The sequence below is a fragment of the Seriola lalandi genome, unplaced genomic scaffold (genome assembly GCF_002814215.2).
Source record: "Seriola lalandi dorsalis isolate HSWRI2012SDOR001 ecotype SW California unplaced genomic scaffold, Sedor1 jcf7180002054898, whole genome shotgun sequence".
Classification (NCBI taxonomy): domain Eukaryota; kingdom Metazoa; phylum Chordata; class Actinopteri; order Carangiformes; family Carangidae; genus Seriola; species Seriola lalandi.
This window is the reverse complement of record NW_019525450.1, coordinates 3,515,612-3,541,871: the sequence shown is the minus strand read 5'-3', so window position 1 is coordinate 3,541,871 and position 26,260 is coordinate 3,515,612. Positions and strand designations below refer to the sequence as shown.

The following is a 26,260-nucleotide window of genomic DNA, read 5'->3' as shown; positions in this document are numbered from 1 at the left end:
ATCACTGGTAATTATTACAGGGAAAGAATCGCCGCTCTTGAATAAACGGTTGAGCCGTTGTGATGAGTTGAGAAAAGTTATGGCAGAAACATTTCATTCTTCAAACCTGCTTCATATCTAAAACCTCAGAGCCACCGTAGTTGCGAATAAGAGTTTTACACTAAGGTTATTTTTATTACTAGGCCTATTTCATTTGTTAATGGTTTCAATGGATAGGAAAGCTACAACAACAGTCGGAAATACAACATAAAAACAGCTTCATTCTTTCAGCTTCAAGCTTTCTTTCTTTCTTTCTTTCTTTCTTTCTTTCTTTCTTTCTTTCTTTCTTTCTTTTCCTTGCATTTTTTATTATTTTTATAATTATCGTTGTGTTTTTTTATTATTATTATTATTATTTGTGTTTGTCTCAAGTTATTGTGAAAAACAAGTCTGACCAACAAAGCTCCATGTTGGGTATAAATGATTTTAGTTTTAGTAGTAAAACAACAAGCCAATAAAAAAAAAAAACAATGAATATTCCTATAGTGAGTCAGAGTGTGTGAACGCTGGGGCCTAAAGAAAAAAACTTCTTACTTTATGGTATTTATACTGTATATAGTGAATTTGATTGCACGTCTTTTTACTGTCGCCTATAGTTTTTCAGTTTACTGTGCACGATCCCGGATCTTCTCTTATTCAGTTATTTGTCTATTTTTTGTGCTTTTATTGTGAAGAATGTATAAAAGGTTATTAAGCGCCGCAGTTGTGAAGTGAACTTTGTCCGCTTCTGGATCAGTTTTGTTTGATCACGCTTACTGTGCATTTCTCTCAAAAACACATGGATTCAGATACTGTGGGGTTTCATTTTTTATAACCGAACGAGTCTCTCGACAAAACAACCACATTAAATGTTGTACAGGCTATAAGTCGTAAACGTTCACTTGTGCAGCTGCTCGGACGTCCCTGGTTGACTTTGTGCATCTGAACGTGGCATCGTCGTCATATACTATGAGCACTTTGCTTTCTGAAATTAAGCTCCATCTGTGTGGAGGCTGGCATTAACAGGACCTGCAGACTCAAACATCTGAGAACCAGTTTCACATTTAGTGCGGAAAGCCTGTCCAAAAGCGAGAATCTGTGGGACACATTTAACATGGAAACCTCATCAGATCAAAGAAAAACCTTCTTTCATCTTTCACAGGTGGAAATACATTGTCTAATGTGTGTGTTTGTCCAGACTTCATTCATCATTTGTTTTTCTATCTAGTCTGTGAATAAGTTGAGGTCAAACTTAAAAACCACAAATCTGTTAAATCATCTTCTTATGTATATAGATGCATTCTATCATCTATCTATCTATCTATCTATCTATGGGAAAATCTAAGCTGCTGGGAAAAGAGAACAGGCTCTTTCCTTCTTCCTTTATTTCTCTTCCTTGTCCCCAAATTGCCCCTCTAATCCTGTTCTGTGTGTCAGACTGACATCACGCCACTCTGGCTCCCTGCTCTTCAAGCTGACAGTGTGAATCAAGAGGTTCCCCTGGATCCCTCCAGTGACCTTTGACCTCAGGCTGCCCTTTCCCTGACACTGGCTAAAGTGAAAGGGGGACACTATGGCGTGTGAGTTGATGAACTCTTAGCTCAAGCCACCACAATCTATGTACAGTCACTTCATCTCATGTAATTTATCAAAACTTCCAGAACCTGATGAGTGAAAAAAGGTCTTTATGAATCATCTTTAAAGGAACGTTAATGTCAAATGCCCCCTGACAAAATCCAGTTTCTGCTTTTTTTTTTAAATTGGGTCTTTTCTGTCATTTCTCTCCCTTGAATAATGCAAGTTTACAGTGAGGGAGGCGAAGCTCCAACGAGTGTGCCACGCCTCAGCGAGCCCATCTGACGCTCATGGAAACAAAGTCTTAAAAGCAGTGAATATGGGAGGAAGCCTGTCTGTAGAGGAGCCCCCTCACAAAATATTTCAGCAACCGAGAGGGGGGTGGGGGGGGTTGGGGGACACACACATGCACGCACGCACCAATCAACTCAAGGACTGTACAAAGAGCGGTCTGTTGTTGCTAAGAGACAGATGCAGAATAACCTCCATGAGAAACCTGACCATGACCCTTCCTCCTCCTCCTCCTCCTCCTCCTCCTCCTCCCAAACAGTCTCTCCGTCTCCTACCCAATTACTACTGAACATTAAAGCCCACCTCTGTCACATTAAAGCTGAGGGAGAGAAAGAGAGGGAGGTGGGGATTGGGGTGGGGTTTGTCTTAAGAAGAAGCTGCGCAGAAAAAGATTTTGGATTTGAGCTAAAAACAATCCAGTTTTCCATTTTTTTCACATGAGAGAATGAATCCGGTTCAGCTGCAGAAGGCATGAAGGGCTGATGTTGGTGTGCTTCATGCAGGCTGGTGTATGGGCGGAGTTTGGGCTGGATAAGAGGAGGGTGGGGGTGGGCAGAGGGAATCTGCCAGACGAATGAGAAGATGAAGATCTGACAGAGAGGTGACGGGGAGTTCAGTTTATACGAGGCCTGTCGATTAGTGCGTTTGTGGCTGACAGGTGGAATCCCAGGGGCGCGTCTGTCACTGCAGTCTGCTGCCAGGCCCGGCCGCAGCTCCGCCACCACCACCACCACCACCACAGGAGACACCCATGCATGGGCGGGGATATGCTACAGACACGGCGACCCAGCCCGGCCTCCCAGTCAGAGCCTAGATTAAAGCTTTATTGTGCTCAAAAAGCAGGGCGAAAGTCATCTTAATCCCCCACTAATACATTGCTATCAGTGATCTGTTTTTACAACACGATCCAAACAAGCTTCCTGGAACGGATATTAATCTAACCGAGGACACAACAGATTTTTGAGCCCATGCAAAAGATTTTTGTTTGTTTTTAATTCACACTTGCAGTAGTGCATGTGACACTGAAAAGCGCAAGTGCTGAGAGGGCTGTTGCTAAGATACATTAAGATGCAAATCTTCTTTTTTGGAAAGTTTTTTTTTTTCTCTGAAAAGGCAACTGGGGCAAAAGGAAAAATCATACTGGGATGAAGAAAAACATGGCAACAGTTAAATCAGACAGTATGATAAAGTCAGATGAGTGCATTGCAGATCCAGTAATAATCAGGGGTGGACAGTAACAAAGTACATTTACTTGAGTACTGTGCTAAAATATATATTTTTGAGTATCTACACTGTACTCTGTACTGTATTATCTTTAATGGAAACTTGGAGACTTTGACTCCACTACACTTAACATACAGATATTGTGCTTTTGACTCCGCTACATTTCTACAAAGAACTTGTTACTTTGAAGCTTTTAACCAGTGGAATGGATTTTCTATTATTTTGAAAATGTGATAGACCATACACTGTTCATCACAGGGGAAAAACCAATCACAGCCAACTCTTCCACTGTCAGTCGTGTTGTGTTGCAGCATTTTTGAACCACTCAGTGTGAACAATGGCTACGTTAGATAAAGATGAGGCAGAAGATCCTCCACCAGACACCACGGCCTTATCTATCTCCTTTAACTTCATCAGTGCCTACAAAAAAACAACAATGGCTCCTTTTGTTGATTAAGTTGTTTTTATGTCCGTGTCTACAGTCTTTGTATCATATCCTGCCAGCTTGTTATTCTACAGGTTCTAGAGTCAGTCGGACATAAAGAAATGTACTTTTGAATACTAAAGTATTTTCATAATCAAGTACTCCAGTACTTTAACTCAAGTAAAAGTTTGACTGAACAATTTCTATTTGTATTTACTTCAATGTTTTGGAGTAAAGTAATGGAGTTGTGTACTTTGTCCACCTCTGCAAAGATCTAAATGAAATGGCTGCTTTTTGAAGTTCCACATAAACCAGCGTTGTTGCCCGTCTGTAAAAACAGTCATGACAGTTCAAGGATCCCTTTTCAAAATGAAACTTGTTTTACACAGAACAGTTCCTGGAAGATCAGGATAACCCTATTACTTACTAACACTAGTTTAAGTTGTGAAAGATGTTTTCAAATCATTTACTTAAATAGCAATAATCATTGTTTTTATAATAACAATATATCAAATGACAATGTGAAAATAATATGACATTGTGAGAGGGGCCACTCGTGGTGTTGAACCTGCAGAGAGCAGCTCCACTTGGTTTTATAAAGCTTTAATGTCTGGTCTGTGTAGTTCAACCTTTCTGGTTTCAGCTCTGTCACACAACAGCATGCTGACTATTGTCTGTGAAGTCCCTCACTGGATAAATAACACATCTAAATATAACGATCATAACTATCTCATTTTTGAATGACTTTTTTCATTTACAATGATATTTCTTCTATTTCTAAAAGAACATAAAACAGGTTAAAGCTTTTCTGTTATTGTCTCAGTGACGTGTGAAGAGTGGGGGAACTTTGAACCTGACAGCAAACTGTCAGATGAACGTCTCAGTGACGGGGGGCAGTGACTCATGTCCGAGCCCACAGATGTGTCAGTGCACCGCTGACACCGGGGAGACCTAGTGTACATGTTTCTCCTGTGTTTGCTGTTGCCTATAGCGGTGCTATAGGCACAGAGACGCAAAGACTGATTTCCTCCTCAGCTCTTGTTAATCATCTATGTTCACTCACGGGTCACAGGAATATTGTCTGTGTGCTGTGACCTTTGACCTCTTGATCTCCTGACTGCTGGTTGTTTGTAATCAGGCTGTGTAGGAAATTGGATGGACAGTGGATGTAAATAAACTAAATTACTCAATGTAACTTATTTTAATACAAAAGGTGAATGTTTTGTTTCTTATTTTACCTTGACTGAAGGACTGTTTTGTGCTGAGACATGTGGGGTGGGGGTTGGGGCTGTTGGTTCATAGAGACATAAGCAGCAAGCTGAAGAATCATTCAAAAAGTGATTAAAGTGATAGAAAATGTGCAATATGCAGCTTTGCACACTGACACCAGAGAGTGTAAAAGAAACAGCTTGAATGCTGTAAAACTTTTACAAGTTTGTGACAATAACCTGCAGCGGCCTCAGCTCTCAGTCTCTGCTGCTTTAGAAACTAGAAGAATTATTGTATGTATCCATATCTGTCCAGACTCATGTAATACATGTATTAAATGTATTTTGTCACAATTAGCACATGAATTCTTGAGTTATGGACAAAACGTGTTTTGTGAGGTCAGAGTAATTTTGAACTTTGACCTTTGACCACTAAGATCTAATCAGTTCATTCTTGAGTCCAAGTGAACGTTTGTGCCAAATTTGAAGAAATTCCTTCTAGGCGTTATGGAAATACTGAGAATGTGACTGACAACACACACAAAAAAAACAAAAACACAAAGTGTTTGTATGACTCTTGTCAGTTTTGGAGACTGAACTTCTAAATTTTGATCTTGTAGGATTCAAACTGTGCCGGTCGAGTTTGAGTCAGTTTGGATTCTTCTGCTCTACACTCTTCCTGACAAGCAGTCGGCATGGTCACAGATATCAATGTTCATGTTTTTATAATTTTCTTTCATTGTGAAACTTTTCATTAGACATTCAGATGTCAGCATGCTGTTTCAAATAATGTGTGTTACCATTCATTTACTGTGTAGTTTTTATTTAAAACGTAGGAGCTAAACAATTCATCCAAATATTATGGAAATACCAATATGACAAAGTGAAATATCCAAGTCGCAGGAGCTGCTATTTTTTAAATAAAGGTAAAATGTGTCACAAGAACGGACCATAAATGAAACATTGTGGTGCTACAGAGACGCCCCAGCAGTAAAGGAAAAATGCTTGTTTGGTACAAGAACCAATAAATGGTAAATGGATTTGCCTTTATGTAGCACTTTTCTAGTCTTACTGACCACTCAAAGCGCTCTACAATACTTGCCACATTCACCCATTCAGTCACACATTCATACACTGATGGAACAGCGATCAGGGGCAAGGTGGGGGTCAGTATCTTGCCCAAGGATACTTCGACATGCGGCCTGGAGGAGGCGGGGATCGAACCACAGACCTTCCAATTAGTGGATGACCTGCTCTACAGCCTGAGCCACAGCAGGCATCATCATTTTTATATTTTTTTCAGTGGAAATGAAATGCAAAAATGATCATTATCACTGAAATCATGACTCGTATTACAATTGCAATTTCTGCCAAAAATAACTGCAATATGATTTTTTTTCGTTTGGCCCTACACAGGAGGTATTATATGAGTTAAAACTCAGTTATTTTCCTTTAAATTTTATGATGTCACAGCCCTATGGAGAGATTTTACCACTGGTGACTGCACTGATATCAGGTTGTTATTGGGGTAAAGGGTGTGATGGAGATGGTGATGAGACGATTGGATTCGTACATTAATGAATTATAATTGAATTGTAATTACATCACATTAGTTTACATACATTACAATAACTATGTGGGCCTTCTTAAACTTTAACATCATTAACAGAAGTAATGAAGCACAAACACAATAATTTACATAAAGCAAATTGAATGAAGAGCTTCACTTTTTTATTTAAAAATGCACAAAAAAAGGATTATTGTCAGTCTCTCTAAAAATTTTTCAGTAGTTTGTGTTTAAAGTACATCTGGATTTTGAGTCCCCTTGTGTCTATGTCCCACTCTCTATCTCTGAGTAATATAATATAACAGCATACCATCAAATGTTTCATTTAATAGTGTAAATATTCATGATGTCCAAGAGTCCCACTTTTAAGTCCATGATGTCAGTGTCTTTGCGTGCAAAGACAAAAAGGCAAAAAGTTGCTCCCTTTAGATGCGTTACATAAGAAGAGGCTGTAATCTGTTATATGATAAGAAAGTAAGTGAAATGTAGTTAAATTAGTGGGTTCCAGGATTTGATCTTTCTCTTTAACATCTGCAAGTACCAAAAAATTAAAGTAAAAAAGAAATAATCTTAAATTAACCCTTTTCAGTCTGGACTCTGGTTTACAGTTATAGTGGAGGACATGGTTGTCCTCTGTTCTCACATAATTCTCACAGTGTTGCTGCTATATAAAGGCAACATTGCAAATAAATAAATAAATAAAAATAAAAATTGTGGAAAAAAAAGATCTCAAAGTTTTATTCAAACAGAATCTTGTCTCAGATGAGTTTGCTCTGAGACACAAATAGATTTTTCTTCATCCAGTGCTCTGAGCATTAGAGCCTCACATAGCTTGTTCTGTGTGGAAATGCTTCTCTCAGTAACAGTGTGTAAAGAAATTGATCTCACAGGAAACAATAGGCATAAAGAAATGATAAAAAAAACAAAAAAAACATGCCTGGCTCACTACAGTTAGAGAATGTCTTTTGGGGTCAGGACAGTTCTTTAAGAAAAAAGCAGAACGTGTATTTGCAGCTGTGTCAGAAAATCTCTGATGAATATTTATTCATCAGGATGAAGTTTTTCTCTTTTGTTTTCTTCGGGACTCTGCTTTCCTTTTCTGGTACAGTGACACACACACAGGACATATGAGTAATATGGAGTCCAAGTAATGCAATCACCAAGTTTATACAATATAGATAATGTAGCTAGCACCTCAACTATTTTTGCACCTCACACTACAATGCTTTCAGTCATCTGAGCTGCTGTAGTCAAACACAAACTGAGCGGTTTAGCTGTGTGACAGATGGATTTCGGGGACAAATCAGCACTGATTCTACTTAGATACACGGGTGCAACTAAAGAATTTATAAAATTTTTTGAAGTCTGTCTTAAAACAATACTGACTTGTGCTTGTGCTCATTTATTGAAAGTGCTTTGGGTGGCTGCAGTGATTGTTCCTCCTCTCCATGCCGACCCCCTAGAGATCCCATCCTGCGGTGATTCCAGTCGGAGATGGGGAACAAAATCCACAGACGTCATTCTGTGTAGAAGCACACTGAAGTTCAGCTGAAGATGATATGAGGGTTCTGCAGCCTGAGCCACATGTGCGTTTTCAGCTCACATAAGTTAAATCTCTGTCAGTCGTGTTATATACTGTTAGCAATAATGGTTAGCAAACATTTGCATGTTTTATGTAAAAATGCTGCAGGTTATGAGTAGAATCACTATTATTTACTGTAAATATATATGAACCCCCAAAGTCACGACTTTGTTCACGACACAATCCAGAAGATGTCACAGTGCAGACGATCTGTCGGCTCCATTCACACAGCCAAATACAAACCAGTGCCTCTCTGTTACCTGGTAATGAAACCTGACTCCACCATCAAAGGAAACTTTATGAATAAATATTTCTTGTTGCAGTGAGTCAGTGGAGAAAAGTCATTTCATCTTCATCAGATTGAATCACATTCTGTCACAAATGGTTTGAACTGCTTAGTCTTTCTCTGCAGTGGATATTTTTGGCTCTCCGATGTGGAGAAGCAGAGAGATGCACAGAGAAAAGAGAGAGAGAGAGAGAGAGAGCGAGAGAGAGAGAGTGATGGCTGTCACAGGGAGAGGAGAGGCTCACAGAATTCCCCCGGCGGGCAGTGTGTGAGATCTGGGGCCCTGGGGCCCTTTGGATGGCTCACGCTGAATGGGTGCCCTGGCGAGGTGACCAGGCTCATTCAGAACAGGTTACGAGGGGAAGGGAATGCTTTTGCTGTGTGTTTGGCCCCCTGACCCACTGTCCAACGTCTGGCTTGGCAGCTTTGAAATCCAACATATTTATTTGCAATGCTCTGAAGAGAGAGGGTGGAGCAGCTGTCAGAATAAAGTCATCGTCCTGCTGACAGCTTCATCTGCTGTTGAAGGGCAGCTATGACAGGCACACAATGTCACCGTGTCGTCCAGCCCTTGGTGAAGGACTGTCATATGTGGACTTGCTGGAAATCTAAAAGCCACCTCCCCTCTCTCGAGCTCCCTTGATCCAGCAGAATGATTTCTTTGGCCCAGTTGGAAATGTTTTTGGAATGTTTTTCATCTCGTTGTACAAGGATGTCAACTGGGTAACACGTGGGAACCCTCCTTTTTTTAGCTTGTCCATTTTTGCTATTGCTGTTTTTAACCATCATGAGAGACACAAAGCATTAGAAATATCATCAGTGCTCCCTCTAACCTGAAACCAAACCTCTAACCTGAAACTTAAAAACCAATGACAGTAAATTAAGTGAGTCTACAGTCAGTGCAGCGTGTAAGCTGAAACATGTAGGTTTGTACATTTTGCTCAGCTGCACACTGAGGAACTCAGGCCAAGAAGAGTATGAGCTTCAAGTTGTAAGTTGCTTTAAGTCCAAAGTCTGAACTACGTTTTTGAGTGCAAGCCATGTTTTACATTTTGGTGGCAAATAATATGATGCACTTTGCCTTTGCCTTAGAGTTTAAGTAGTTGATTACTCTTAAAAAAAAAAAATTATGGCAAGATTAAGATGTGTGCAAGCCATCTACAGGTAATTGCATTAGCAATGTAGCTGTACCGCGACCAGCTGGCACGGTGCTAATATACACGAAGTACCCAGCATCCTCTCCTATCAATAAGTCATTATCTGAGCCATGCCACTGATGGGCATCCTGCGGCTCAGACAAAAAGGATGGAGGGGGCAGGAGGAGGCTTCAGCACTGGGCCGCTGCCTATATATGAGGAGTTATTCATGCCACAGAGCAGAGGGACCACTACTGTCACCATGGTGGAGATTCAGACTGAGATTAACACTGCATTTAACAAATGGTCGGTATTGGTGCGGGCATGTTCTTGCAGGTCCTGGTTTTAAAATGAAATATGATCCGAGACAAGGGTGTAATTCCCAACAGGGATGGAGGGACCTCCCTTCTCACTTTCAAAATCCTACTTTTGTTTCTCCCCCCACGTTTGAAGTTTAAGTTGTAGATCTCTACAAACACTGTCGCTATAATCAAGATGAATGAAGCTCTGAGTTTACAGAGATGTGTGTTCACGGCAATTTAGCTTTATGAGAAGTAGCAAGTACTTTCTGTATTTTTTTTTTGCCCTGAATTTTGCTTCTCTGGTAACATACACCTACCCTTATCTTCTTGATCAAGGTTGCTGGGGCCAAATGCAGAAGCTGCTCAGGGCTGAAAATAAATAATCCATCTCTTCTGAATGTTCCCTGGATTACTAATTTAGTTTATACAAGTCTAAGTTTATACAAGTTTCTTTTTACAGTTAAGATGCTTGTAATGAGACAGTGGAATTGAACACCAATGATAATGCAGTAAAGCTCTGTATTGTAAAGATGGAAATACAGCACTATTAATTATAAAGTCAAGGAAACTAAATGTAATCATAAGGTTACTGCATCAATAATGCTGCAAATTACAACACACATTTTTACCAAATACAGTCATTCATATGGCAAGCATAAATGGAAAAAATGACAACTAGTGCCACCCTAATTCTAATTATTTACTAGATTGATTTAAATGTAAATGGAGGAAATGGGATTCAACTGTTTTCATTTATTTTGATCAAACAATCTCTGAATTCGTTGTTTCCCTTCTCACTCAGACACCAGAACTCTTCACAGCAGTTAATAACACCATGGGGCAGGAATTTACATCTGTGGAAAATACCTTGACAGCACTGAGATTATCCTCCATCTCACAAAGTAAACATTACAAATTAGGGACATCCCAAACAGTTTCTTTGGCCCCCGCGGTCTGATCCAGGTCCTTTACTACAGGATATCTACCAATACAGAGTCCAGTCTGATGCTTATATTTACATAGCAGCAGAAGATATGCGAAATGTTGAATAAATGTGTATCTGCCACATAGGAACAAACAGCTGCAGTCCACTGAGTGTCACACACTTCATTTTCACAAGCTTGAAACTGTAAAGTTTATACGCTTGACTTACAGATGTGATATGAATAGAAGTTAAAGTTGTGCAGTGGTGTTACAGAGTGGAACTTCTTACCTCACAAATGATCTTTGCCTGAGTACAGACAAAGGCTGCAGAGAGCGCACAAACCGATGAGTTTAATTTGTCTAACTGTCATCATGTTGCCCTCAGAATTAACATTAATTAGTGACAGCTGATATGACCCACCGCCAGCTGTGTCATTTTAAGCAGCTTAAGCGACACTCAGCGTCGCCTAAAAATGAGAAGCTGTTACCTGAATGTTTTGTACACTGCTACTCTTTACAAAACAGAGAGAAGAGTCTGAGGTCAGCACATCCGTGTCTGTTGCCAACCTGGACGTCAGAACTCACAGCCACTTGCAGAAGTGGGCCCAAATAATGCTTCACATCCACACACTTGCAGTGAAATGCTTGCACCATAGTCTGTCATAAAGGAGAGCAATGCTGCAACACTGGCAGGATGATGTGGACAAAATACTGCGAACAATAGGAAAGGATCAGCATTTCCTCAGCTTTATTTTAATTAATACCAATTCATTGAAATGTCCTGACATCCCACAGTGTGTTCACAAATAAAATGTATTGCTGCTTACAACTGTGCTAATGCAGTGGTGCTTTTCAAATAAAGATGTTTTTGTGTTTTGTGTTTCTGACACAGCGATGGTCTGAGCTTGTCCCAGACACAGAGGAATGTTGCTTCACTCCACATGCTGCCACTAAATATCTGAAGTAAAGCTGAACGTTATTGTGACATTAACTGCCCCCCATACACCCACAACACCACCACCAAACCCATCAGCTCGTTCTCCACCATCAGCTCAAATTACCGTCCACCTCTAATTGATATGAACAATAACAGAAGAAAGCTTGTTAATGGTGAACATAATTGTCCCAGACAAAAGGCCAAACACCGTAAATCACACTTTACAGCAGGAGCGAGCAGAAGGCGATGTCTGGGCTGCGGCCAGTGAACGGGGAGATATTTCACTACAGATATCCATCTACCACCTGAATCACATTTCATTACCGGGTCACCCGTTAAACCCAACACTGGACTCCAACGAATCCACTTTCACAGTCAAATACACAACACAACATACTCTCTGTTGGTAGATTTAATGTTTATGAGGGAACATGACATAGGCATCATAGTGACCGTTTATGAGTGTGGATTGAGCATGTATAGGTGTGCAGTAGCATGCTGTTTACTTAATGAAATATATTCAAATTTCATATGTATATTAAGCAAATCAGAAGTCAAACAGGCTGTCTCTGTGAAAGGTTCATTGTTGCAGTAAAATCCATTTTTCATTCTTAATCTCATGTGGACGCCTCACTGCTGTGTGTAGTGTTTTTCATTAGGTACATTGCATTCAGCACTAAAAAAAGCTGCAACCTGCTGGAGATGTTAAATGAGGTAGACAAGGCTTAAATCCTCCACTGCGTTGATAACTGGCTCACAACTCTCTATTTCTAACACACTGCTGAAAGGAGGAGGGTTAACTATCAGTTATAATGTGTAACTGAAGATCAGCTTTCCCCCGCGGCTTCACTCCTCACACCCAACCCCCCCACTCCCGCACAGCGCCCTCTTCCCCAACCACAGCCCTCCCTCCCCTCGCAGCATCCCTGCTGCTGTTGTTGCGGTGGTCTCTGCTTCTGCTGTCACCAAGCCGCTGGTCTTTCAGCTGCCTGCTCCCTCCCTGCTTTTTTTTTTTTTTGCCACTCTCTTAGGCGTCACAAGATTACTGAAGCGGTGCTGACATCTCTATCAGCCTGACCTAACACTCTGCCCTTTTCCTCCCACCCACCATCTCCTCCTCCTCCTCCTCCTGCACTCCAGGATCCATCACACTCTGGCCTGAGCCACTCACTACGACTACACATTCAAAAAAACAAAAGGGGTAAACAAAAACAGAACTTACAGAAAGAAAAATACAACTAAGTTTTCCTTCTCCAACAGACAGCACAGGAACTAAACACTTTACTGAGTTACTCAGGAGTTTAGTTTGCTGTGTTAAGCTCTGAACTCATCACACTCATACTCACCCATTCATCAGTTTTTTAATTGTTAGTTGAGCAGTCACATAGATATGCCAGGAACATATTCCACAGAAATACATTTAAAAAACACTTTTCTATTGAACCTTCACAGTTACATGAATTTTGCATGCAACAAAATGTGCATTTCTGACTCGTCACTGATTCTAAAAATGCAAAATGAATTTGACATCCTTGAAATATAATCAATATTCACAGAAAAGCCGTTCAGAAAAGTGGAAATGACCTCAATTTACTTAACTGAAGCTTTTGTTCTTGTACTTGAAAGTTTCCATTTCGTGCACTGTACACTTCTGCTCCATTACCTTGATTTGACAACTATAGATACTAGTGGCTTTAGAAATTATGATTTTCCATAGAAATCCTATGAGCTTAACATGTGATGTAATGTTAAAAGTAAAACCAACAGATTACAAGTACTTAAAATCAGCTCCAGCTCAGCCAACTACAACAGTAATATGATATTGATACATGAATACATCAGTAATAATCCAGTAATATCACATAAAATAATATAACACTCACAGGGGGAATTTTTCTGAATCAAGTACTTTTAAATTTCTGTCTTATACATCAAATTCATGGACTTTTCAAGGACTCCTCAAATTGAAGGACCCAGCACAGCACAGTTTGAGACACAGATCAAGGTTAATCACTGCTACAACACAAAGAATTTTTTATAATGAGAGCTATAGAAGGATTTACAGAAGCTCACAGACAACAATTAAAAAGAGAGAAAGCTTGAATGTGTGAACACTTCTTCGCTGTGCTTTGATACAGTGATGGCAGATTGTGGCCTCTTGCACACATGCAGACAGTGACACACAGCCTATTTACTAATGATGAGTAAAGAAAAACATCAGAAGAACTTCAATCTCTTTTTGCACAGAATATATAAATTCAAGCACTTTCAATAACCCATGTCCCTCTTTACGCCTGTTTTCAAAAACTTTCAAGGCCTCAATTTTTTTTCTCAAATTCACGAACTTTCAAGGATACCTGTGGAGAATTTGGATATTTTACATTTTGCTAATAATATTCAAGCAACAAGTCCAATACTTGACATATTGGTATCATCATCAGTATTTTTATATTGTGATTTATGCATAAAAGAATGAATTCTTCTTCTGCTGCTGCAGAAAAGTCTATTTCGGTTTTTCAGAGAGTTCTCATTGTGCTTTCATCTGCATGAAATATAAGGAATATAAAGCTGGAGTCAAAGCGGAGCTGTTTTGGGAGGACAATTACTTTTAACATGTTGTTTTGAAAATATAGTTTTCCTTCAGACCACCTGTGTGAAGAGTGAATTGCATATAGGAACAGATGAAGAATTATTTACATGCCACATTTTCTGCTCAGAGTAGATGAGAGAAGCGTTTTAGTTTCAGGCAGAAGATGAAAATGTTCATGTGGCCTGATTCTACTGAGTAAGCAAGGAGAGTTTTAGGTATTCTTACAACACTACAGCTTATTCCCGAATACAAAAAGCATAGAAATGATATTATATACGATATATGCTGACGTAGATTGCAAAACTTTGACTTTAGTATGGCTAAATGGCTAATATGAGTTTGTGTTTTATTGGGATTTTGGCCACATATAATGGGAGTGATGTCACATATTTACCCTTTAGAGATGCTTTGTGTCCTTTTCAGCTCACAGGCTTCAGTGTTAGTGGAGAACAGTCTGAAAAGCAAACACAGGCCACACCAATGTTTGTATCCATCACAGTAGCTTTAATAACATTAAAAATGCACTTGCGCTTGTTTTCTTTTGTTTTGTTTGTGAAGGTGCTCACGCATATGAATAGCAAACAGTATGAAATATACACAAGTGTATATATATGTAGATATATGGGACTGCATGTAATTCATCCTTATGGGAAAACAGAGCATCCATCAGACAGATGACGGCTGTTACATCATCTCTAAATCTGACTCATTCCAAACACAGCGTCTGCATGTACCATTGCTATATGTGCTAAAAGTATATTTGCACAGTGATATGTACAATCTTTTCCTACTGACGTCTTGCATTGTCCTGCACCCTGTGTGTCAGCATGTACAGCTCTATAATTAGCTGTCAGTACATCTCTGCTCTGCTTTAAGAAAAACAAACGCCTGTAATTTTATTGTTCCTGCTGAATTAAGTGATTCTAATTCTGGTCTTTTCACACATATGACCGGTTTCTCTTTTGATAAGTTATATTGAATTTCCCCCGCTGAATGCCGTCTTTGCTCGCCGGCCGCATTCATCCAATCACCCCCCAGTGTTAGCTTTTCAGATTTGTGAGGGGAATGATTTTCATCTGCAAACAAACTGCTGTTCTTGATAGAATTCCTCCGTCCAGACTGAGTGTTGTTATTAAGCAACCTAAAATGACACAGTCTGCTGGGGGGCCTGCCAGTGGAAAGATGCTGTCCATTAGCTGTCAACAATGACCACTGGGTCTACCCTCCCATGGGACTGGCAAGCAAGGCATCGTCTCATCCTGAGTCGGGCTGAGGGATCACACAGGCCCCATTGTCTCAAACAGCCTGGGGTCTTATTGTAGCAGCGCCTCTGGGAAAGGACAAGCCTTCACGTCTGTGGTCTGTTAAAGAATGGGCTTTCTCCAGGCTAAGGCCATGAAAACTGTAAGGGATGAATCTAGGGGGACACAGAGAGGCTACGGAGTAGATTTGGAATAGGGGCACCCCTCCTTAGACGAGTTTGGAGTCCCCATCCAGACCTCCCTCTCCCTCTCCCAGTGCTGACCTCCCTTCTCCACCTCTGTTTAATAATGCCTAGGCCTTGGTCATTATTTTGGGCAGATGGAGACGGGGGCAGGCAGTGAAAGGAGCTGGTGTCACTCCTGAGGAGAGGATGGTAGGGATGACAGAGAAGAAAAAGCGAATCAGAGAAAAGATCAAAAGCAGAAGCTCGCCTTTCACTCGCCTGAAAGCGCTAAAGAGGATAAGGAACGATCGGGCCTGGGGTCTCCTGTCCTCTCTGGCAATTAGACTCAGCTGATGGAGAGAAAGGCGTGAATGGCAGGGTTCAAGGCCCTCTCTAGGACTCACACAACGGGAAGGAGTTTTTTCCCCGACGCCTCCTTTATCTCCCTCTCCTTTCAGAGTGTCAGAAATGCAGCTGAAATATCTCTCCAAAAAGACAGCACAATCCCCAATGCCAAACCTTAATCACAGTGGCTGATGAGATTGAGGGGAGAGGGTGTTGGACGGTGGGGGGCGTTTGAGAGAAAACACATTCTTTTCACAATTCATCTTTACACTTTATATGAGGCCAGGATTCAAGGGAGGTGTAGTAGGTTTATATGTGATAATTAAATTGAACAAATGAGAGTTTCATATTTTCATGAGACAAGAGACGATCCAGGGTACATTGTTAAACACCAATAAAATATATATATTTACATTATAAAGTTTTAAAATCTACCACAGAATGAAGATGTTTCCATGGGGCTTAAGATCTGTCATCATCATTTTTGAAATAAGAAAACTGAATTAAGAAAATGTAAGTTTAAACCCTGATGCACCAAACAAATAGAAAAATAAATACACCTAGAATACACAGTAAATTAGCATGCATGCATCAGCAAGTAAAGGTTACTGCCGTACACACTGTCCCTGATGGAGGGGCAGCCATGATGGTTTTATACAATGGCCTGGACTGTTTCATACAATTTAGTATTCATTTTTTCTGAAGAGAGAGACATCTCAGGCACGGCCACAGCAACACGTCCCACAGGAACCTATTACCATCTTCTACATATGCAAGAGTTTCAATAGGCCGTCTATCATCCTCACAGAGGGACACACGGCTTTTGCTACCAACTTTAACAGCTTGTCATAAAAGGCACACAGGGGATTTCAATTACGCAGGTCATCATAGTATTTGGGTCACACAAATTTAACAGATTTAATTTGAACTTATATGCTTTGGTAAAGGTTGTGAACAAGCCATTTGTAAAGAGAAGAGAGAGAAAGAGAGGGGAGTAATTTGACACACAAAGAGGACAAAATGGACAAAGAAAAACTTTAGGGGATTAGATGTTGAAACAGTGGGTTTGTCTGTGGAGTCCTCCCTTCACAGGTTTATTTAGGCCTAGCAGTGTGGACCCCAGCCCATAATCCTCCTGCAGACACACCTGCAGAGGAGAGTATAAAAACCCTGGACTGCACTGAGTCAAACATCAAGCCTCAAACAGTCTCTCCACACAAGCTCCACAGCCTCTGGACTGACCCTGAAGATGACTCCCTCTGCCAGCCTGCTGCTGCTGCTCCTGCTCGGCCTCTCTCAGGCTCATCCTCTCCAGGAGGAAGGAAGCGCAGAAGAAGTCCCAGACACCATGGACATCACCACCAGGATTCTGACCTCTAACAACGCCACCAATGAAATCCTGCTGGAAGGAGACCTGCTGGCTCCCAGAACCAGAAACGCCATGACGTGCTGGTCCCAGAGTTGCCTGTGGAGGAAAGCCTCCAACGGCTTGGTGATGATCCCCTTCACCATGAGCAGAGAGTTCACCAGCTGGGAGAAGCAGAAGATCGACGTGGCCATGAAGTCCTACCAAAGCAGGACCTGCATCCGCTTCGTCCCCCGTCAGAACGAGTACGACTACATCAGCGTCGAGAACAGAGCCGGATGTTTCTCGGCTCTTGGCAGAGAGGGAGGCAGACAGGTGCTCTCTCTCAACAGGCAGGGCTGCCTCTACCACGGCATCATCCAGCACGAGATCAACCACGCTCTGGGCTTCCAGCACGAGCAGACCAGGAGTGACCGCGACCAATACGTCAGGATCAACTGGGAGAACATCGATCCACGAATGGCCTACAACTTCCACAAGCAGCCCACCAACAACCTGAACACTCCCTACGACTACTCCTCCATCATGCACTATGGAAGAACAGCCTTCTCCATCCAGTACGGGAGGGACTCCATCACCCCCATCCCCAACCCCAACGTCCAGATCGGCCAGAGGCAGGGCATGTCCCACTGGGACATCATGAGGATCAACATGCTCTATGGCTGCTAACAACCATGCTTCTGATCAAAATTATCATTTGGCAAAACAAATTAGCTCAATAACAAGGGCAAGTTTCTGGTATATTCTTTCACAACTGGACAGGATGGTATCGGATCTATTAAGCGTGTGAAACCTTTGATCTGTAATTTGACTCACAATTGCAATAAATTCAAGCAAATGATACATGTTTGTTTTCTAGTTTTGCTTATAGAATTTATGTTACTTATGTAAATCATTTCACACATACACTGGAAAAAGCACAAATTCACACAAGGCTCCAATGGAGACAAGAAAACGTTGACAATCTAATCTCATTTTAATTTAGGGATTCTGGTAAAAATCTATATTTTCCTTATTGTCAAACAATGCCATGAAAAGACCCAAACCAACAATGACCTGGTTCCACTAACAATTACGCCTTATGTGTGTTTCTAAAGCCTGACATAACTTACTCCTCTGTGCCAAAGAGTTCCACTGTTTCAAGAAACCATTAAAAGACTGTTGCACTTGGCAACACGTTCCTTCATAACCATGAACACACAAATGCAAATGCAAACTTAACTAAACCGACCTAAAAACTGACAGTTCAACTGCATGAAAAACATGAAGTTTTATATAATTAATAGTTGAGTATTGTCAGGTTTACTATATTGATATACACAGATGAAAACACTTGGACCATGACCGGTGGAGTTGATGTAGGGAAACCCTGGGTTCATCTGACAGGGCTGTGGGGGCAGGAGGTTGACTATGCACTCTGTTTTCAGTGACTGTGAACTTTTAATACATTTACATCCGAAAGTTTGTGATTCTAACTCAATTTTAGGACTTTTTTATACTATTAATATGTAATATCCAGGTGTCAGAAATAAACCAGCCAAAAGGCCGACATAATATCTATACATTGGTCTCTCACCGGATCATTTTGCATCTCCTCTGTTGATCAGAGCTCTTGGCTGCTCGTAGCCTCAGGCTCCTCTGGATCAACGGCTTTGATGTTGGCCTGCTCCGGGACAGCACGGTCAGCCCACAGCCTCTGGGCAGCAGCACAGTCAGTACGCACTGTGTCTGTGATTTACCTGGACCCAGACTCCCTGAAGGATTGTCAACACTGTGGGGAGCATTGGGGTGGTCTGTGGAATGTCCACAAGGTCAGAATCAAGCTCATTACTGAGACAACGTACAGCTAATGATTGTTGACTGAAGAAGAGACAGAAATGAAATGTTTTAAAAATCAAGGCTTTCAGTGACAAAATTGTTGATCACAGATGAGTTGAAACACTTCCTGTTGCTGTAGGACTGTAAAAAAAAAAAAAATAAATAATAAGCTGACAAAATGAGAACTTTACAGATTGATTTTTTAAAGGAAGAGTCAGCTATTTTTGGAAATGTGCTCATTCACCTTCTTGCCAAGAGTTAGAGGAGAGGATCCCTCTCATGTCTGTTCACTAAAAATGAGACATCAGCCTGGCTTAGAGTAATGGAGAGCGGGGATGATTGTAACATTTTTGATATTTCTGTCTTTATCTTGGAGCCAGTATCTTTTAAGCCAGTGTGTTCAAAATGTAATACAAACCAGTTACACATGTCTGATATTAAACGGTGTACGTGTTATCTCTGTAGACCGGTTAGTTGTTACATACCCTGGGGTGAAATGTAACATCATGATATAAAGATTATGGCAAGAAACTTGGTAACGAAATCTTTTTATTTAAAAAAATAACCTTTTTAACATGTGTGTGCCTATGTATGTAATAATGTAACCCGGACTCTTGTAGCCATGACGTAGCTTACCTTACAGCTAACAGCTAAAACATTAGCAGTGACAACTAGCATGAAACACATCTGCATAGACACACAATAAACATCATTTAAGTTTGAAGAGTTTAACTACAAAGCAGGCAGTGCTATTACAAAAATAAATTACTTAAAAAAGTGTACTTTCTTACCTCAAAATTAATTTTAGCTCTATAATTGGCTTTCAATCACAGGGTGCTACTTCATCTCCTTCTTTGAAATTGGCTGTTGCCAAACAACGAATCAGCTACTTCCGCACACGTGGATAAGGACTAAATTGAGTGTATAGTGAATCAGGTGATTCGTAACTTGTCCTGATTGGAGAGATTGGAAGAGCTAAAACTGACCCGTGTTACGACCATCCTGGTGTCCCCTAAAGACTGGAAACAAGGGGAAACAGCTAGTTTGGCTCAGTCTGTCTGCCAGCACCTGTAAAGCTCACCAATTAACGGTAGATCTAATTTGTTTAATTCTCATTAAATCTTAACCGTAAGAATCACACGTTATGGTTTTACAAGGATTATGTACTGGTCTTTTTCTTGGCTAGACAGTTTACTTTCTGGGGTCTCTGCTCATTGCCTGGCAACAGTATGAAAACAGCCTTTCCTCTACTTTAACTTTAGTTAGAGCCAGCAGGCTAGCCACTTCCTCTGGGCTAAGCCTTTAGCTTCATATTTAACAAATCAACATTCAACCAAATTGTTGAACTGTCTCTTAAAACTGGTGCTTTATTTTCCTTGAAAGTAAAATATTTTAGAGATAATCACTGTATATTAAATTCATTAACCTTATGCTTCGCTTTGCTTATTTTCCTAATTGAAACCTAAAAGTTAATTCAAGAAGTGCATTCAGAGGTCAAACTGCTCACTCCAGCCATCCAGTGTGAAAAGCCGTCCTTTATTAAAACATATTAGCAGTTCTTAGCCAGAGGTCAACAGCAATGATGGTAATGATGATTCTCTTTTCAGAGCAATTTTAGGATCATCATACATCTCTTATCGCCACAATTTAAGGATCATCATACATCTCTTACATTGAGAGCTGATCTTTGGAAACTGACCTCAGCTCAACGTGACCTGAACAGTGTTTGACTGGAATCCACTTCCATGTTTCTGCTTTAATGTCATGTTGTATCCCCTTTTCCCTTAAAGTGAATGTATAATCATACACAGGATATCAGTGGCCACATGGTTTCAAACTAGCAGCCAGAGTCTGAGGGTGAATGGTCATAGAAATACACTGTGAGCCATAAACCAACCACCTGGGCTGTCAGTGTGGACACAGCTTCCTGCTGCTCTGCAGTTTGCTCGCTGGTGATCTCTTATGTCGGGAAACAGCTAAACACTATGTTGCTCATTAGACCAAATGGTTCATGCTGAATGCAGTTATTGATGAGTTAATACAGACTTAATAGATAATAATGGTCATTGACACCTTCTGCAAAAATTTATATGCAGCTCTCCTCTCTGCACACACACGCACGCACACACACACACACACAGCTGAATGTTCTCGGGTCCGATATTGAGTTGTAACAAGTCTTTTGAGACCTATCAGCTGCCGTATTTGTGGCTCATCAGAATGCATGTGCCACATCACATTAGTCCCCACGTGTGAACCGTGATTTTACTTGGTAATTTTGAAGCGTCTTGCTGCCCATACATATTCATGCCGAGCCTATAAGTGTCAAATTGAGATGTCCTTCCAGTGTCCTTGACAGCGGGTTATTAATATTGAATACCTAAGTCAACATTATAACTAGATGAAGAGATACTCAGGTCATCGTCTGCCACATTCTCCACACTCTGTCCTCAAGACAATTGGGCAAATGATCAAATTATTTCATGTGTGTGTGTAGCATTGTGTGGGATATTATGTGTACATTGCATTAAGCAGTTAAGTGATATTAAGCTTATTTCCATAGTTTCATGGACTTATCAAACAATCTAGTGTTAATAGACATCAGTTACACTCTTAACTATCTAATGAGGTCAATTATCAAATACTTTCATATGTAGGACATCTGTGCTTTGATACAAAAACTAGCTGATTCTTATTGTATTTAATGAGACAAATTTTCCTCTAATTTTCCTCATTTCTCATTTAAGAGCCTGCTGACTGAGAGCCCACGCGCTCTGACTTAAAAGCCATAAATCCCAGGGTATTACTCTGAACGCCAGCATCTTAACTATTCCAATTCTCCGATCCCTACATTGGTGCGGCTGTTGTTGCTTGTGGGTGCTTTTAAAACCCTCCTCCTCCTCCTGCCGCTGAGTGGTGAGCAGCCCAGTACCGGAGGTTTGTCTTGCTGCTGTGTTTGATAGGACGCTGGCTGCGGGCATCTCGTCACAGCAGCTGAGAGGAGGTCGCAGAGGTCCTCCTGCTTGTGGCGACGCCCAAGGGCCATCAACACAGTGGGGAGCCCGGGTGCCGGTGAGGTCTCCAACAGCCTTGCGTCGCTTCATGAAAGCCTAATGAAGAGAGGGGGGCTCGGAAACTGTGCTGTAAAGACGCCCACAATCCTGCAGCACGGGTGCATGGAGAGTATGAATATGGCGTGCAGGGGAATTCAGACAGAGACAGAGAGGCAGTAGTAGATGCTACACTGTGTGATTGTGGCATTTATTGCTGTTACACAAAAGAGACACAAAGTCTTCATCAGTGATTGTCTTCAATAAATAAAGTGTGTACAGAGCACAGAGCATCCTCTGTGTAGGATAATCTAAAACTAAATGCAGGCACTCACCTTTGTGTGTAAATACAAATCCATCTGGTGACGTTGAAGGAAAAGTAGTCACATAGCTCTTTATCCAATTTCAAACGTCAATGGAAGAAATAGAGGAATATAACATTTCATATGTTGCTGTATGGGCATACAGTATGAAAGGTAGGAAAAGTGATTGCAACCTCAATTAATATTTAAACCACAAAGATCATGCACTTAAAAATATAACTATTCTCTAAAAATATTTTCTGCCTTATGAAGACTTCTACTTTTTAAGTAGCCCATAATGAAATTTACTTGATCCCAGCAACAATTTTTTTCAAAAGGTGAATGATCTATTTTAGAATTAAAGTCATCATATCTGTCAATGTAAATTATGTAAAAATACACACATACCAAACATATATATTCCGTATAACACAAACTGATATTTCAGTTGGTTTCAGGAGAACACAACCTGGGACCAGGAATATAATATAAAATAAAGCAGCCTCTGATTGAGTATCTAAAATAAACTGTACATACAATAAAACACCTACAATCTTTGGACATAACATTACAACTTGCTCCAGAAAAATGCACAGATCAGTCACATTTTTAAAATGTAAGTAATCTCTGCAGGGTCCTCAGTGTGGATGTCTTTGGTTGAAAGGTCTTTAGGTGCAGGTCTATATGAGCGTTGCAGAGCTATGTCTCACCACAGCAGATTAAGACCTACCACACACCCTGAAACCAACAGAAAGTGAGACTGTGCAGACCACCATCGGATCCACGGGAAACAGTTCTTAGGTAGGAAGCCCACAAGGGCAGCATCAGGTCCTGTTTACGAGATTTTCTTCTTCCTGCTGCCTCTCATCTCACTGTACTGAACCTGCAGGAGATAAGCAGCAGACTCAGCACCACAATGAGCCACATTTCTTTTCATTTGTCTTATGCTGCTTTTATTCAATTACTACAGCTAAACCAAAATATCTTTTTTCAGGCAGTGTAGGATGATGATGTGCACTGAGCACAATGACAACACTCAGTTATGGACAAAACCACAGCGGTCAGTGGAGAGAGTCAAACAGAGACCCAAGGGCATCAAAGAAGGAAAGAGAGGAGACAAAAAGGGGTCAAACAGCTTAGAGTGAGAGGGACAGAAAGAGAGAGAGGGAGAGGAGAAGAGAGGACGGTGTGTAAAAAGAGAGGGGACAGAGAGGAGAGTGGGAATAAAGGATGAATAGAGGTCACACAGATGGAAGAGGAGAGATTTCTTTTGAATAGTTCATACTAAGTCTGTGGTTTTTGGATAAGGCAGCCGTTTTGAACCATCAATGGTCCTGCAACCTTGACGCTGAATCTTGTGGCAAATTTTAACATCAAAGTGATGTAAATTACCAGCTAAATTTGGTATGTTATTTTAGTTATTTTTGGCTGATGTGAATTGGAGGAGATGCAGTGATACAGGCTGACAGTTTGCTCAGGCTCAATTCAAACAGGAGACACCAGGAGCTGCGTCTCCCGTCTCAGCCTGGGAACAGCAGCAGACCTCCACCGTATCATGACCAAAACACAACAGAAATTATACAGGGCTACGTAATTATACAGATGAAGCTAATTATACAGAAAACAGCGAAGAATGCCTGGGAGTTGTTGTAGTAAAATGCAAAGCTAGCGGGCTCTGGGATTTTGGGCTTCCTGGCCGGCTGATCCAGCGGGGCTTACCTTCTGCACATCTGAAGGCACCCTCACCAGGAAATCAAGAACCTCATTGTTGTCGATGCTGTACGGGTTCCGTAATTTCTTGGTGAATTTATTGATACCTAAAACAGAAATTCACACCAACATATCATTAACAGTAGTCTTTTGTAACTGCACTCTTTGTTTCCACACAAACAGAAACCTGCAGAGGAGGCTCCTGCTGTCCAAGAAATATTACTATGAGTAGTACAGCATGTGCTTCTTGCGTCTTCTTGTTTTACTTTAATTTTTTAGGCTGGATGAATATTATACACTCCAGTTTTCAGTGAGACATTTTAACAATAGAATATGCTTCACTTCATCATCATAAGCAGCTAATGGTAAAGAGATAAAGGGGAAGAAGTGTCAGCAGCCCGAAAATATAATACATATAATATAAATCCAACGTGTCATAGAACAACAGAGTAGGAAACCAAAAAATAATGGGCGAGCTGGGAGACAGCAAATTACAGTTAGTGGACTGGGGGGGTGGGGGTGGGGGTGGGCCACACAGAAAACATAACAGTGCTTGACACTCACCCCATAATAAAACTATGTAGCGTACAGGGATGTAGTATGTGAGGATTGCTGCGATGACAAAGATCAGCAGAGCCAGGCTGGACAGGAACGGCACAGACCAGTTGAACGTGCTGACAAATTAAGATCACAAACATTAGCTCTGTAAGTGTCAGGAATCAGAATTTACTGATTGCACATAAATTACAGTAGTTGTAGGGGAAATAATGAAATGTAACTGAGGCCTCAATAATGCAGACTTTTTTCTTTTATAATGGATAATTAAAGGGCAAGTAAATAATATGGTAAAACATATTCAGTATGTATTCATACAATCCATTTCATACTGTGATCATAAACATTTACGATCCCTCCAGCGGAAATAAAAATAAATATTCAATAGTACAGAGCAAACATTTCTGATGGATCTTTAATTCTTACTTTTTAATCCTCTCCCCAAAAGAAGCGATCTCATCCAGCAGGTTTTGAAGCGTGATGACAGTTTCTTGCACCATGTGGATTTTCTCCATGAGCCCTCTCCTCTCCGACTCCTACAGCAGCAAACAACACAAACAGCAAGTGCTTAGAAGAAGTTCACACACTGTCTATGACTTTTAAGGTTTTTTTTTTTTTTTTACTGTTCCTGTTTTCTGTTCTGCTGGTAGGGAAAGTTATTCACGGGCAGTAGTACAACATTTTTAGCACAGACAGTAAAAACGAACATACAAACAGATGTGATTTAAAAAGTAATGAATGGTAATAGTATAAACTGTCCTGTATTAATATTTCAGTAAAGTTCAAATTGAACTGTCATCATGACTCTAATGAAAGTTTGGAGTTGATTGAAAATCACTGTTGCTATAATTCATTTAGACAGAAACTGACGTGCAGCTTAACTCTTAACTCTCCAGAGCACTAAAACTGAAAGTGGTGTTAGATACTTTTAATTTTTACATGATCTACTTTCACACAGACACTCAAACATTTTGTACAAACCATATTTTATTGATTGTAATATACACATAAGATGGTATGATAAAGAAAATGGAAGTAAAACTGTGATACAATGCTTTAACTGTGCTACATGTGAATACTCTGATGTGACTTTGTGTTAACTACTTTACACTGCCCTTGTCATTGGGATAATGTAGGTAGATAATTCCTGTAACCAGGTCATTCCTGGTTAAATAAAGTTTAAATTGTAAATGTAACATTTAATTATTTGTTCTCTTAAATGAAAAGGTTTTATTATTCTTATGTAAATGTAGTTTGCAGCATAAAAAGAGCAAAAAATGTGTTGATAACTTGTCATCTCAAATATAAACTAACTGAGCTTGTCCAGCTTTGTCTCGTCAGACCGATTGTTGAGACATTCAAGGCCACAGGTTTGATCCCTGTAACACTTCATAATAATGCCCATCCAAGAGTCTCTGAGAAAGAAACCACAACACTGCAACAGACTCATTCAGCGCTGCTCTAGATGAGAGTGTGCAAAATGTGAATGTAAAGGCAGATACTTTGAAAGCAAGTTTGAACATGTCTTTTTGAAGTGAAAGGCTCTTCAGAATGGGACTGGACTTCACATTATGAAAGAGAAGAGGTACCATTCTCAGGCTAGACAAGATCCCAGGAGGGAAGG

General features: G+C 40.6%; 2 protein-coding genes across 4 annotated transcripts in view; one reads left to right on the top strand and one right to left on the bottom strand.

Annotated features, from left to right (window-relative positions):
- The first annotated feature begins 17,084 nt into the window (after positions 1–17,084).
- Positions 17,085–17,870, top strand: LOC111672327 (high choriolytic enzyme 1-like). Its single transcript, XM_023429734.2, has one exon. It carries the CDS (start codon positions 17,085–17,087, stop codon positions 17,868–17,870), a length of 786 nt encoding a protein of 261 aa, XP_023285502.1.
- A 4,391-nt stretch (positions 17,871–22,261) lies between these two features.
- Positions 22,262–26,260, bottom strand: part of mctp2b (multiple C2 domains, transmembrane 2b) — a 35,139-nt gene continuing 31,140 nt past the window's right edge. For all 3 annotated transcript variants that reach the window (XM_023429702.2, XM_023429705.2, XM_023429704.2), the window contains 4 exons: positions 25,063–25,172; positions 24,646–24,755; positions 24,091–24,188; positions 22,262–23,254 (listed from right to left, as the gene is read on the bottom strand). In XM_023429702.2, coding sequence (XP_023285470.1) covers positions 23,207–23,254; positions 24,091–24,188; positions 24,646–24,755; positions 25,063–25,172 — 366 coding nt within the window. In that variant the 3' untranslated portion in view covers positions 22,262–23,206. The remainder of the gene's footprint in view (positions 23,255–24,090; positions 24,189–24,645; positions 24,756–25,062; positions 25,173–26,260) is intronic.

Excerpts from the sequence above, each read along its gene's own strand:
- LOC111672327 (XM_023429734.2), top strand. The coding sequence starts at position 17,085 with ATGACTCCCTCTGCCAGCCTGCTGCTGCTGCTCCTGCTCGGCCTCTCT.